Source organism: Malaya genurostris, chromosome 2 (assembly GCF_030247185.1).
Source record: "Malaya genurostris strain Urasoe2022 chromosome 2, Malgen_1.1, whole genome shotgun sequence".
Classification (NCBI taxonomy): Eukaryota; Metazoa; Arthropoda; class Insecta; order Diptera; family Culicidae; genus Malaya; species Malaya genurostris.
The window spans coordinates 191,907,455-191,923,796 of NC_080571.1; the positions used below are offsets into that span (position 1 = coordinate 191,907,455).

The 16,342-nt window shown below is 37.2% G+C and overlaps 1 protein-coding gene across 4 annotated transcripts in view; it reads left to right on the plus strand.

Moving 5' to 3' along the window:
* The window catches only part of LOC131432916 (probable 3',5'-cyclic phosphodiesterase pde-5), a 128,473-nt gene extending 112,427 nt beyond the window's left edge, over positions 1–16,046 (plus strand). For all 4 annotated transcript variants that reach the window (XM_058599503.1, XM_058599504.1, XM_058599505.1 and 1 more), the window contains 3 exons: positions 9,692–9,850; positions 9,905–10,159; positions 14,980–16,046. In XM_058599503.1, coding sequence (XP_058455486.1) covers positions 9,692–9,850; positions 9,905–10,159; positions 14,980–15,234 — 669 coding nt within the window. In that variant the 3' untranslated portion in view covers positions 15,235–16,046. The remainder of the gene's footprint in view (positions 1–9,691; positions 9,851–9,904; positions 10,160–14,979) is intronic.
* Positions 16,047–16,342: the final 296 nt, after the last annotated feature.

The window sequence follows — 16,342 nt, forward strand, 5'->3', positions numbered from 1 at the left end:
TCGAACCTGAGGAAAACCCAGCAGAAACATGAAGTTGTCGACCAATTAATTTACTTTCTTCTATCTGTAAACTTTTTGAAAAAAATATCTTGTTGAGAATGATGTCACATATGAATGCGAATTCAATTTTGTCGTGAATACGACTTACTTTACTATGGGGCACCTTTCCAAAATTAGCCATATGGAAGAATGGGCAGAACTTAATCGTGAATATCTCGACTTGTATTAATGGCAGCAGCATAATTCTTTCACTACTTCATCAAAAATATGATCAGGAATTTAGGATAATATTATGAACAGTGTGAGATAACCACAAACAACTAAAAAATTGAGTTTTCTGAAAATTTTAAAACAACGCGGGAAACTCTTTACTTTTGCTTGGGTTTTTCGCGCAAAGACGACGATTTTGAAGTAGTCAGGCACATATCTTCAATTGAACGTTATAAAATGGGAACCGTGGTCGAAAATCGATCATTTCTTCTTGTGCGTTGGATGAAGGTAGACGTCGGGGCGAGAAGACGCATTCAAACAGCAGCATCGGAGAGCGCACCTTCTGCGTGATTAAAAACCTCAAACGCTCAGGTCGTAGTTCTCATTCCGTCTTTAGCTCTCTCCGAGTAAAGATGCATTTTCGAACGTGTTATTAAGTTATTGGAAAGTTTTCACGCGTTATTCGCTAGTTCGTCGGTATCCCAAGTAATGGGAAAACCCGGGTTTTAGTAAAGGGCAATCCAGCTCAGGTGCTGGCAAACGTCAGCATGATCCAGATGCCGGCGGAGACGAGACGGCTGCAACCAAACGCCTGTTAGGCAAAAACAAGTTCACTGGACTTTAAGTTCAGGAAATTGAAAACAAGGAGAAACTACCACCTTTTTACATACAGGGATTTCATGCTACCCTTCATGCGGACCTCAACAGTTTGATCAGCCACGGTTTACAAGCAACAATCCGTATGTGTGCAAATGGATACAAAATCATCGTACCATCTCGACTGCATTACAATTCAGTAGAGAACTACGTGAAGATGATGAAGCTGGAGTACTTTACCCACGACATCGCTTCCAGTGAACTATTCAAGGTAGTTCTTCGTGGCCTACCGGATATGCTGTTGGAAGAGCTCCAGAAGGAACTGGCAGATAATAAACTGAAGCCATTGGCAGTATACAAGATCAAACGGCATAACCAAGACGTGAAATACCGGGATCAGCTCTACCTGGTACATCTTGAACGAGGTTCTACAACGCTAAACGAATTGAAGAACATCAAAGCTCTTTTTCACATCATAGTCGAGTCGGAACGCTACAAACCAGTCCACAGTGAGGTAACACAGTGTACAAATTGTCTCAAATATGGCAACGGCGCACGGAACTGCCACATCCAAAGCCGTTGTTCGAACTGCGCAGGCAAATACCATTCGGATGAATGTGAACCATAGGAGGAAACAGCTATTAAATGTGCAAACTGTGAAGGAAGTCATCATGCAACTAGTAAAGAGTGTCCGCAGAGTGCAGAATTCTTGAAAATACGTAAAGCAGCAATGGAGAAGAAACAGTTGAATAAGAAATCGAAACCGATTAACACAAGGGAGATGAACTTTCCCCTCTTCCAAATCCAAACGGAAATCAACAAGGCAATGGTCAACCCAGGGATGCAAACTGCCTCCCCTTCTTTATTACTGTAGTCTGTTAACCCACATTTAAATTTTCTATTATTCGTACTGCACCACGCTGCTGCATCCAAACAAAAATTCTAACAACAAATTACCGGATTACAGTAGGCATGCGAAGTAGTATCGCGTTAAAAACTACCGTCGAAATCACCGCCGCTTGAGGTAGGTAGAAATTCTATCTCTCTAAATTTTACTGTCTCCTTGTTCGTGCTACTGTAGCACAAAACATGTAGCTCGCTACGGTAGAAAAATGTACTTTGCCGCTGTAGAAAAAGGCGGGTGGGTAATGTCAGAGACATAACTGGATGTCGTGAATACGAAAACAAATGACATGTTCCTTAACACTTCCGAATATCAATTGTATGAATTATGCAAGCATTCCCCTTTTTCACATTTTTCGCAAAAACAAAAAAAGCTTCACTTGATCTCGATTACTGTGAATTTCACACAGCGAAAAGTGCACAAATCCAAGCAAACTGTTCTTGATTTGCACTAAACTGAGGATATTTACCTTCGATTTGCGAACAACAAATCCTAATAGTTCTTTAGAAAACTTTCAGAGCCATTAGAACGGCTGATTTTCCACCGTTGTTTTTTTTCCAATGCTAATTACTGGCAGCTGTGACGTAATCGCTCTTGTCGAAAGCGAAACTAGCTGTGCAAACACAAAACACATCTGCTCGCAGTGGCGATAGAATCCAAACTGATTCAATTTTTGTTAAGAGATTTCCTTTTATGTGATTTCGTTTGTAGCTTTTCACTAATGGGCGGTCCTAACGGCTATAAAAATAGCCGCATACAGAATTTTAATGTCGATTATTTCATTTCGGATTTGCATAATATATTGAAAAAAATTATCAATATGCTGCAGGGATTCGTTTCCAGCATTCAGAAGAGTCAAATTGCGTAACTCTCTACGACATTAAACTCTGGAACATTTTTCGCAAAAAAAGGCTTCACTTGATCTCGATTACTGTGAATTTCACACAGCGAAAAGTGTACAAATCTAAGCAAACTGTTCTAGATTTGCAGTAAACTGAGGATATTTTCCTACGATTTGCGAACAACAAATCCTAATAGTTCTTTAGAAAACTTTTAGAGCCATTAGAACGGCTGATTTTGTGCAATGCTCTCCACCGTTGTTTTTCCCCAATGCTAATGACTGGCAGCTGTGACGTAATCGCTCTTGTCGAAAGCGAAACTAGATGTGCAGACGACAAATAACCAGCGATGCCAGATAGTAGTAGTGTCATTTCCGTAGATTGGCATTTTTCTCGGAAGCTCTCGCGGTGAAAAGCTTTTTTTTGGCTCGTCAGACAAAACTAGTTTCCGTAGTTCTCCGTTGATAAATTTAAATTTCCGTAGATTTCCGTAGAAAAAATTAAATTTCCGTAGATTTTGTCTACGGATCCGTAGGTCCGTAGAAAATGGTCGAATCCGTAGATCTACGGAGATTTCCGTAGATCTGACATCGCTGCAAATAACACATCTGCTCGCAGTTACGATAGAACCCAAACTAATTCAATTTTCGTTGGGAGCTTTCTTTTTACTTGATTTCGTTTGTAGCTTTTTCACTAATGGGCGGTCCTAACGACTATAAAAATAGCCGCATACAGAATTTTAATGTTGATTATTTCATTTCGGATTTGCATAATTTATTGAAAGAAACTATTAATATGCTGTAGGGATTCGTTTCTAGCATTCACAAGGACCAAATTGAGGAACTCACTGCGATATTCACCACTTTTCGGAACATTTTTCCCGGACGATTTGTTGTACAGCAGCAGATATTTTGTTCTCTTCCTCAGAACGCGTTCTGATTGGCTGGTGTTGACATGGATCAAATGAGACAGGTTTTTCAATAGTGTACTATTGAAATACTTCAATGCTTTTGCTATACACGTTTAAATTGAAAAATTTCGATTCTATTGGTAGTTAGATTATATAAATCCTTTCACAGATCACTGAGCTATGAGCTTTAAAAATACGAGAAAGGCAAACGCGCCTTATGACTTATCCTCTTTGATACTCGTTTATACCAAACATTTCAGAAAAGTTTAATTTTGAATTATTTGAGACTATGTCACAAAACTGAAAATTTTATCATAAAATTGTGATCATATTTCCGATGGCATGTCGCAAGAATTATGTTGATTCATTAGATACAACAAGAGATATTCACGATCAAAAACTTATCACTCTCTCAGAGGGTCTATTTTGAAAAGGCACCCCATAGTAAAGTAAGTCGTATTCACGACAAAAAGTACATTAGTGCGATAGGAAAATGTACTTTACCGCGGTAGTTAACAGTGGTATCGAAGAGCAGTAAGCGCAGTACATTGCTTATATTCTTCGCTATTTTAAAAATGATTTTCGCTTATTCAGAATGTTTATAAAGTAGTATTGCTAATATCATTTATTTAACCCCGGTTTTAAGCTTTTGATCGTTGCCAGGAGGTATGAATGGTTGGTTTTGCCAGAGGGTATTAATGAATTATTTTTCTCGAACAAAAAATGTTTTGAAGTAAAATAATTAAGTTGTAGGATTATTTATGTATTTCAAATAAAGAAATTATGTAATCGCTGTGAGAATCAACTTTTGAATAGAGGCTCGTAGGGCCGAGAGTCTTATACCGTTTGAATCAGTTCACTTAGTTCGCACAGTGACTGTGTGATTAGTTCAATAAATTATTCATGTTTTCTGGACTTGTTAATTGATGGACAAGTAAACTACCACAGATACAGTTTGTGGTTATCTCAATTCGACTTTACTGGTTCCGGAAAGTAGTGGGCGAAAGATATTTTTGAAATGGTTTGATCTATTCTCACTAACTTCGTATAAAATTGAAAGACTAGTTCCGAAATGACATATTTATACGTGTAAAATAATTCAAACAGTGATATGAACAAAATAATAAAATCAATTAGTATTTCGATCGAAATGAATGAAAAACTCACTCGGAATGGAAATACTCGAAACTCTGTATGTTAGAAGGTTTTGTTATTTTAAGAACAAATTAACGGATTAATGAGTGCGGTTCACAATAAAATATAATCAATAATTAAACACAGTACTAAAGAAACAAATTACAATAGTAACTTAAACTGCCATAATTAGATTCATCATACTCTATGTGTACTACCGTCAATCATATGTATTAAAAAGAAGTTTTGTACTGCTATCCTCGTCAGCTGATTTTGTACTTACTATCCTCGTCAGCTGATTGTTCATTTATATTATTTTTCCAAAGGTGTCGCATTAAAAAGAGGAAATTTGGGGCTTCGCATATCGCGTTCTCTCTGACAGCAACCTAAGGACCACCTGAAAAGTGTTGACTTATGACCACTACCGTTTTTTACACTTTTCAATCTGTTACGCACTAAACACAGAATTGAGTCAAAATCGGTAATATCAATCGAAAGCTTCTGCCAAGAGCCACACTTCAGTAAACTCGAAGAAAATTAAATCTCTGATAAACAAATAATTTCAACTGCACTGACTCTGTCAAACGGAAACCTTTATGATAATTGTTAGGTTAGGTTAGGTAGAGCTAACACCCTCGCTGTATCTGAGAAACGCTGGAATTGCGACTTAGCCCACAGTGGGAAGTTTGGGCCACCCTCCTCTAATAAGAAAAAATCGGGAAAAAAAATTTGCTGACTTTCGAACAGCTCAACAATAAGATCAGTAAAAAATATCATTTACCGATCGATCGGTAGAGCTGAGCTGAGACTCATTTCTTCATAATTTTATACTGAATTATTTATCACTCCATACTGAAGTTTGAGGACATTTACATAAAAATTGTAAATACACGAGATTGGTAAGCTATAGAGCATTATTGCTATTTTGGTCGGTTTGGATTAAAACCTGGTAAAATATCATCTTTGGTCCCGCAAAATCGATTTATTGAAGTGTGCTCGAAAAAACATTAGGCTTACTGCCCAAAACATGGTAAATATTCAGATATCGAAGACTATCACCCTCATTCTTGTTTACGTCCGTATCCGCAATACGACGAACGGGTACTTTCGAACGAATACGAATAAGCCATTCTTGTTCTCACTCGAATGAATTCGAACGCGACTCATTTGCCACAAAATATTCAAATATCAGTAAACTTCTTAAAATAAATGCTAAGCCTTGATGTAATCAGTCCAATTCATGTGATTAACTATATGCGAAACGCTAGAATGTATGCCATTTTAGTTTCAAACGAAACGTGTATTCGAACATCATTCGTACGAACGAAATGTCCCATTCCCGTTTACGGACGAATAGGCGAAATGCCGTGGTTTCGATTCGTCAGTTTAATGTTGCGAATCAACCGTTCGAACACATTGAAAAAACTTTAACCGATCTCTAACAAAATTATTTTCGAATCTAAAGGTGATTTGTAATCAAATCATAAATTTGTGTTTTGCATAAATCATTTAGAAAGCATAGCAGTATAGTAAAATGCTGTTTTTTCTGGGGAGCCTTTGAATATATGCGAGGTTCAAAGTTTTTACGCATCAATTTTGCATCTATTAAGTACTTTATGGAAAATACGCCATGGGAAAACATGCTTTATTTTATATTAAATGCATGATTTTACCAATGAAATAAATATGTAGGCATCGAAAACATGACAAAATTGCAAGAAAAATGCAACATATTTTTCGCAGATACTACTGATCGGACTGCTATTTCAAATGCTTTTTTTTACTTTGCACGAAGTTTAATTTGAAAATTTCTTTTACCGACTTGAATAAAATTGGTCCTGAGTACGATATTTATTTATTATGTAGCATTCGTCACTTCCTAGATGCTTGGAATCTTCCTTAAAAAACTACCTGCGCTACCGATCCTTCTTTTGCACAGGAATCGCGTACGTACACGTTCGAGTGAAAACAAGAATGGCTTGTTCGCATTCGTTCGAAAGCATGTGTTCGTCGTATGGTCGATACGGACGTAAGCAAGCATGAAGATACAAAGTCAGCGAAAAAAACAAGTCAAATAACAAATGATAGCAAAGATTTTTAATTACAACTAAAATCTGTACCAGAACTGATAGTTTAAAGTTGGATGGGCGTTGTTTTTATGCATGTACGATGTTTAAAAGTGTGATTGATTCGAACGTAAACGGGAATACGAATTTGCTATACTTTCGAACGTATCGCATACGGCCGTAAACAAGAATGAGGGTGTATATCTTTCTGAAATCATTATTAGCTTTTCAATTTCAGTAAATTATGTAATTATCCGAAATTTAATTTGAGCTGATGATGATCGCTAGAAAGCATATTAGCAAGTGTGTTAGTAAAACAAAAGTTTACCATTTGTATTTTTTATCCTCATGTTTACCAGAATGAATTAAAATTCAACGCAGCTTTTATAGATTTTACGATGAATTATTCTTTTGCTTGTTATTTACTAAAAAAAATTTCTGACGAAAAATGATTTCCACTTCGATTCACTGAAATTCTAAACGTAGCGAAATACTTAACGATTTCTTTAAACTCGACATTTGATTTTTCTAGTTGAGAAAGAGTTGTACAACCAATACTAATCGTTCAATAAAAATACATCTTTAAAGATAGTAACATCGACAAAAGGTTCGAAGAGGAATTCAAATTTCTTCTTGTCCTTATTTGATTAAACCTAGCTTCTATTGGGTTGTAAACACAGCCTAAATGTATTGTATGCATGGCTAGATTACAGGAAAAGGCTTCTGTGTTTTCATTGAAGAGACTTAAAAAGTTCTTTGAAGAATCCCTTAGGAATGCATACGTTTGAAATAAAGTCTTTCCGCAAAATTAATACTTATGCATGTGAAAGATTAATTCAATCAACCTTTCACTACACACCTTCTGAGCAAACACCGTAAAGTACAGCGGTAGAATACATTTTCGTCCGCAGCTGTAAAGTACTTTTTCATCCGCAGTAGAGTACATTTTTGTCCGCAGTAGAATACTGTTTTTCGTTGGCGGTAGGATGCTACAGTACATTTTTGAAATCTACGGGAGTTTCAAGCAGCAGTACAAGGCCATACCATCAAGAAAAGGTAGAATGAAGTAGAGCAAAATTTGTTTCTACCTGTACCGTTCTGATCGTCGCTGGTACTTTCTCTGCGGTAAATGTACCATCAAGCAGTTGTAGCAGGCTGTAGAATTTTGAATGTGTAGAACGTACAAGGATAAATATATTCTACCGCTACCGGTTGCATCCCTGGGTCAACCACTACCAAGTTTGCCCTATTTTCCTTCACCTGGATGGGAGAATCTCAACCAGCAATTTCAGCAACTGCCGGATAAACCGCCTCTATCCTCTGAGAGCACTTCCCCGCTATACTCCCCAGTGCAACTCGCAGCATTATTTCAACAACTTGCGACCAGCCTACGCAATTGCAAGTCAAAATTTGAACAAATTTATACCCTTGGTCTTTTCGTCATCGAAAATGGCTGTTAAGTTAAACCTGCTTAATTGGAACGCTTGCTCTCTCAAGAGCAAAATTTACGAACTGGGCGCTTTCTTGAAGAGAAAAATACTCACATAGCATTCCTCACCGAAACTCACCTCAAACCAGACGTGAGCATCAGCATACCGGGATTCCGGCTGGTAAGACTGGATCGACCAAACATCAGAGAAGGAGGTGTGACGATTGCGATCCGTAAAAATATCTACTGCCGAGCTTCAGTTTGAAATTCATCGAAGCTGTTGGAGTGGAGATAACAACATCTGCTGGTAACATTACCTTCATTGTGGCTTACTGTCCAAAGCAAGCCTCAGCCCGGGACGATACAACAACTGTTTTTCGTCGTGATATCAGAAAGCTGACTCGGTGACGAGGTCAGTTTATCATCGCCGGCGATTTCAACGCAAAACATCCATCATAGGGAAATCTTCGTTGCAATAAAAATGGCGAAATCTAGAATAATGACGCCAACGAAGGGCACTACGTCATCTTGGGCCCGGATGGACCTACACGCATCAATCGTTCCGGTAACCACGCTACTTTGGACTTGTATGCCACGAACCTGAGCAACATCTCCCAGCCGATTGTACATCAGGAACTCAGCTCGGACCACTATCCGGTGGTGGCTGAAGTTTGCTCCTCAGTCCTACGAGTTGAGCACACCAGGCTAAACTACCATCGGATTAATTGGAACCAGTTCCAGTGCATCACAGACGAACACATCGATGTCGAGCTACCGCTGGGTTCCTCGGCGGAAATTGACTCGGCGCTCTCAACCATACAACAAGCGATTGCTGCTGCTCGAGATAGGACGATCCCGTTAGAAAGCAGGGTGCCTCTCTCCAAATCGACAATTACACTAAATTCATCATCCGTCTCCGAAATATCCTTCGGAGACAATTCCAACGTATAGGTAATCGTCATAAGAAGATCATCTGTAACAAACTAACTAGGGTTATCCAGGAGAGGATGACAAATTTGAGATCGTGACTTAGTCTCATCCCCCGCGATCGATACTGAACGCAATTGCTTGCAATCCAGTATCTTAACGCCCCATACACAATATCTTTTGTGGGCCAAAATGAATGAGTCTTGCATTCCGTTGATTATAGATAAAGTTATCAGCAAAATAATGGAGACAAATACATAGACGTTATATATATATATATATATATATATATATATATATATATATATATATATATATATATATATATATATATATATATATATATATATATATATATATATATATATATATATATATATATATATATATATATATATATATATATATATATATATATATATATATATATATATATATATATATATCTATATATATATATATATATATATATATATATATATATATATATATATATATATATATATATATATATATATATATATATATATATATATATATATATATATATATATATATATATATATATATATATATATATATATATATATATATATATACTAATTCTCCATTCAGTACTGTACATCCGCTATAATGATAAAGTTTATGAAGCTTTCCTTATTCTTTACTCGACAGTGTTTAGCACTTTTTATTGGATCCCTCTGCCATGACCTGGATCATCGCGGAAAAAATAACAAATTCATGCTTGATACAGAATCACCTTTGGCAGCCATTTATAGTACATCAACAATGGAACACCACCATTTCAATCAGACTGTCACCATACTACAACAGGTAAATGAAATTTTGACTTCTTGTTTACAAATCATAATATATTTCTTTTTCTAGGAGGGTCATAATATTTTTAGCAAGTTGAGTAGCAGTGAATATAAACAAGTTTTGAGTCTTATTAAACACTGCATACTTGCCACCGACCTGGCACTTTTTTTCCCAAATAAGGAAAAATTGAACACTTTAGTGGACGAGGAGAAATTTTCGTGGACCATATCAGAACATCGTATGCTAATACAGGCTATCGCAATGACCGGAGCTGATTTATCTGCATCGGCCAAACCGTGGGAGGTGCAAACCGAAACTGTCAAGGTTTGTATCGAATTAAATATATCGATTGTGAAAACCTGTTTAAATCCACCGTATAGTGCTATGGCCTTTCTCATTAGCAGTTCATAAGAAATCGATGCTAGTTTCACATTGGAGACTCTGACAAACTGTTTTCGGATCCCAAACAGACAGTCGTATTAGATTTTCACGGCTATCAAATAGCCAACCATGTTTTGATTATATGACGTTGAATATTTTTAACTTTCCTTACCCTGTATTTTTGGAACTGGAAGCCGAATCCGGGTAAAAGTGGAATTGACTCGGGTTGGCGGTTCAATCCATATGGCACTGGTGTCACAAGTCAGTTGTCGTTATTTCGAGGCCCAACCAAGAAGAGTGTCAGTAGGATCGTAGCACTAGCCATTTTATGATTCTGCACGTAATGAATCGACTGCGAAGTCTGTTGTTCAAATTCCTTAGAATGAATGTAAAAACAATGCTCTCATAATTCCATAATAACATATTTATTTGAATCGAAGTTTTGCCGATTTTTTTTTAGATTATAAACTAATAAGACCTGCATACTAGAAGAATTTAATGACTACTTTCAAGGAATTTGTACCATTTTTCAATACTTACATATTAAAAATCCATTAAAACCTATCTCCTGTCACTGATACAGTCTCATTAAAACAACAGCTTGTCTCCAATTTCAATAATATAATATATTTTTAGGCACACTGCTCAAGCTCTAAGATGTCAAGGGTATTTTCTAATCTTAATTAACGACTAACTTAAAACTAGAATAGTATCATTAGATTATGTCGTCTCGAATTTTCGAAAATCCTGCTTTCAGCTTGCGTTCGGTAGTGGTCGGTGAGTTGAATATTGCATGAGTCTTCCAGATGGCGCAATCTATGGCCGCTTCCTTTCGGTTCGTGTGGGTCCGCGGGAAACACCCCCAGGCTACGAAGGCCCGGCGGGTGGCCCGCATGCTGGTCATCGACTGGAGTGTAGGACCGTAGGCGGTGATGGTGATGTTACGGAAGAGAATGAAAAAAAAGTAAATATTGTGGAAACCGAGGTGAAAAGGGGGTATGGAAACAAAATGTCTGAAAACTACAGAGATCTAATTAGTTGCCATCGAGATGGTGAAGAGATAGGGAAAGGGTGAACGAAAAGTTAGTGAAAAAAAAATCTTGTTAGTTCCAATGAAGATGATGGACAGGGACGGGGATCGAGAGTTGTCTCCAATTTCATTCGAAAGTAAATGTTGAAAGGCTGCTTATTGGCCATTATCACAAAAACCGCATGATTTGAACTTTGTCACTGGTCACTTTCTTTAAAAAAAATTATATGGGTAGAAAAAATTGATTTATAGGTTACGTAACTCCGCAACCCATTATAAATATCGAACGTGTCTAACATGATAGAAATCGCTTCATCCTTATTAGAGAAAATTAAGCAATGAGTTTTGTCGTTTATGTCATTTATACCATTATATCACCAGAACCGTAAGTGACAAACATTTGAATTTCGAACATGATTCACGACTCAATAGTATCTATCAAACGAGCTTAAATTTGTTAAACTCGGTTCAGCCATCGAACTTCACTTATACTATTGTCTCTAGAACTAGAAGTGTCATCAATTTGAACTTCAAACTTGATCAATGACCCAATTACAACATTCAAATAAGCCTGAGCTCTTTGAAATTGGTTTGGACATCTCCGAGAAAATTGAGCGATAAAAAACAGGCGTCACTTATAGCATTATATCTCCGAAACCAAAAGAGATAGCCATTTGACTTTCGAACTTGACCAATGACTCAATAGCAGCTTCCAAACGAGCCTGAGCTTGTTGAAATCACTAAATTTCTGTTTGAATATTTCCAAATATTTCACATCCAATAAAATCAAAACTAAAAAAATTGGTTTAGATTTAATGTTCAGCAGTATGAACTACCAATTGAAAACTTTACTAGGTTCTACAAAAGATCCTACATAAAATTTGAAAAAGTCTGGGGTATACAAAATCTCGTGTCCTCTCTCGATAAAATATACATCGGACAAACAAAGAGAACACTAGACATTCGTTTCAAGGAACATATCTCAGAAATAGCGAAAGCATCCAAAGAATTGGAAAAGGGTTTACCACATCACTTCAAGTCAAAAGTAGCAGAACATGCCTTTTTTGAAAATCATGAACTCACTACTAATGACATAAAAATCTTAAGACAAATTTCCAATCCATGGAAATTGAGATGTGAGAGCTGGATATCTTGTTAATACGATGTCTTTGGTCACAGTCAACCTCCGTCACCGTCAACATTAATTACATGCATTCTTATTGAGACATTCACACGTAACGTCACCGTCACGGAACGTCTTGCCGGACGGAGCATGTGAACGTTCCGGTAAAGAAAGTATTAAACTAATTTTGACGGAAGCTGACGTTCCGGTGACGGTGACGTAAGAAGGCGGACCGTCTGAATCTTACATAATGCGAATCGTCAAAACGCTCGTGCGAGCTAGTTCGATTTGATCAAAGCAAACCTGTCAGAGTGAATGCGATGCGAAGACAGTACATCACATTGAATCGCTTCGCTTCGGTTCGCGTTTCGCGCTCACTCTTTCATCAACCTAAGATGGAACCCCGAAACATCTGTATGCACTCAATCGGTGTTCGCAACAGGAACGTCAAATTGCTCAATTGAGCAATATCAAGAGCCTATAAAGCAGTTCACTTTCACATCTCATCCAAGTCAGTCGATAAAACAAAACCGTCTACGTTCGGGACGAAACAACCAAGTACAGTATTGTGTAGTGAACAATAGAAAGATCTCGAAATGAGTCAACCAAACGAACAAAAGCTACCGCCGGTACGAAATAATACAATTACTGTTGACTTAAGACAGTGCAAAATTCGACCTTCGATACGAGAACTTGAAGGTTTGCTTAAGGTGACCATGGAAGCGAGCCACAAATGGCAACCAAGAAACCACTTACCCTCGCACTACACCTTCCGCTATTTTGCCCTGCTCTTGATGAAAACAAACCATGAAACAATTTTTTTCTACGCTTAGGGGTAAATATGTTGCGTAGAATTGCTACTGCAATTTGGTGACAAAATCACTCATCGTATTGATATATGTTTACAATAAACTATCAACTCTGAAGAATGATTTGTGCAAAACTTTTTCGGACCTTCATTAGAAGGTTTCTTCTTAGAATGTTATTATTTTTCATTCACCTCAAGATTTCAACTGCTGTTTATAGCTCTGTGACATAAGCAAGCTTTATGAAACACTTTTGAGTTGCTCTTCACCAGTAAACTTATCCTCTGATCTAAACATTTTATTATAAAACCTTTGAATAACTCACAGTTCTGGTTTTGAAAACTATCCAAAAATCCACGATAGTTAGTTTGCCGGCCTGCTTTAGTATTGGTAATACCACCCTTTTATATTGGCAGTGATGCCATACATAATTAGAGAAAAAAACCTTGCAATGCACTCAAAATGGCATTATTTTCAATTAGTCGCACATTGATATAGTAAAAATTACGGATCAAAACTACTTTCGTATGTCACCTTCTAAAATTTCAAAAAATTTAAAAAAAACTATAACATTTCCCTTATTTCCATTTCAAACATTGCTTCTCCTCCAAGTTATCCGCAACGCTATTGTCTTATTTACCGTCGCTATGGAATGCAAAAAATAAACAAACAGTTCAAGTATTGCAACCTTTTCAAAATGCCTTGTCCATCTAAGAAGAGGAAAGCAGCGCTCAGTCGCGAAAATCAAAAGAAAAATAGACGGAATACGTTGATAGAGTGTGTTTTGGGTAGTGAGTATGTGCGGGATGCATCAGTTCAAACAGTGGAAGAACTGCTAGATGTGCCGGTTCAAAACAATACCACGGAATCTAGAAACTGTACTGGATCTAATAATTTGATATCAATACGTAAAGTTCTAAAATATTTTCGTCAATATACGAAATTATATCGTCAAATTAGCATGATAAATCTTTTCAGAGCAAACAGTCGATTTGTCATTAAGCCCTCTCGTCAAGTGCCACTTGACTGTTCTCTGGGTGAGGTTGCTTTCCTATCCGAAAACGATAATGTTGTCGACAAAACGGAAAATGTAGAATTTGTTGGTATGTATTTTTTGAATATGGGAGCTTCATATTAAAAAATTAAAATTAATATAAAAATCCATTGCAACAGAGTTTGTTCTGATTTCGTGTTACTATACTTAATCCATCAACAGCTTCCTTTTTACTTTGTAATGTAAGAAAAATGATAAGAAACAAACAGTAAACTATCTTCTTTGGTACAATTCTTTTGGTCGCATGATTGCAATTTGTAAACTCCAGAATGAGATGAAGATGAGATAAGTCCACTCTGTTCTGCTAGGTGATTTGAATAGTTTCAATCTTTACATTAAAGTTCTTGCACCTGTACTCCTTCCAGCACACAAATATTATTATTTCATTCCTCTCTACTCACACTCTCACAAATACTATAACTATATGAAAAAGTATTGTTTCACCAATACTTTTACATTTATTTTCCTTGGCTTCTGTCCACGGTCACCTTAAGGAACAAATGCATCTTGACATTAAACGTGTGCATTTACTTTAATGCAATAATATCGATCCAATGCAATAATGTTGTTTACATCCAGTTTTATAAAACGATATCTTGCGTAAAAGAATTCAGTAACCAGTTCGATCTGAATATTTTTTCTCTTAAATAAAAAAAAGCTCTATTACTCTTCATAGAAGTTATTATTTACTTGATTTCCTTGTCATCAATCTTCATGCAGTAATATAAATTTCTTCATTTCTTCCTGTAGGTTATATTCGCAGAGTTCTACGATCAAGGAGATGAAGAAAAAAAAGCAGGGCGTGCACCTATTCCGATGATGGATCGCGATCAACCAGAAGAACAAGCCGCGTCACAATTAGGATTTCTAATGGGAATATGTATACCATGTTACACCTTACTTCATAGATTGATTCCGGAAACAAAACCAATGCTAGACATGTGCAATGAAAACTTATCGAAATGGCAGGATATCGCCAACGGAAGCCGAAAGTTTGATCAATAGAATCCAAACAGGCAACGTAAACATGCTCGCTATATGATATAAATCTTAAGTGTAATATTATAAATACATATACATGTACATATATATTTTTTTTTTTTTTATAATAAAATTTTTATTGGGCTCATTTGCGTTAGCTTAACGTGGCCGATTATCTTGTTGTTAGGTGGATATGAGTGGAAGCCGTATTATGGGGCGACCTGCTCCCCTAAAGTTAGTAAAGGAGTGTCAGGAGGGTGGGACCTATACTGTATTGATTTTGAACATATTTTGGTATTACAAATCATTCATTAATAGCTTGCATCTTCTTAACACACTTTTCATTTCCGAGTTCTTGACGTTCTCCAGATTGTAACGAGGAAGAGACTGTACTAGACTCGGATGCTTTGTTGGTGTACTTTGATGTCGGTGTGTCATTTATGGATGGTTTCCAGCAATTCAGCTTGACCAGTGTTTAGTTCATTTGGGGTAGGACCACTGTAGAAGAAAGAAAGAGAAAGAGAGGGCACTAGATTTGCACGTTTATAGCTTTGAGGAAGTTATAGAGGTAGGTCATGTAAAGGAGATCTCGGGTTGCCAAAACGTCACGGACTGGAACATAAGGTGGTCTACCTCGGGCCCGAAGGGAATCAATTAGCTGGAGTCTGACGTCGCAATACTCGGAGCACACCCAAACAACATGCTCGATGTCATGATAACCGTCTCCGCAAACGCAATGATTACTCTCACTAAGGCCAACACGATGAAGATGCGCTTTGAGCAAAGAGTGGTTGGACATAAGTCTTGACATTGTGCGAATAAAGTCCCGGTTCACGTCCAACCCTGGGAACCAAGCTTTCGTCGATACCTGCGGTATAATGGAATGTAACCACCGTCCTAGATATCCATCATTCCAGGAGGTTTGCCAGCTGACGAGTGCCTCTTGACGAGAACGACTGAAAAATTCATTGAAGCAGATTGGTCTTTCATAGGTTTCACCTTGTAATGCGCCCACCTTGGCCAGTGAGTCCGCCATCTCATTGCCCCTTACGGAACAATGTGATGGGACCCAAACCAAGGTAATCCGATATGATTTTTCAGATAAAGCACTCAGTTGTTCCCGTATTTTCCC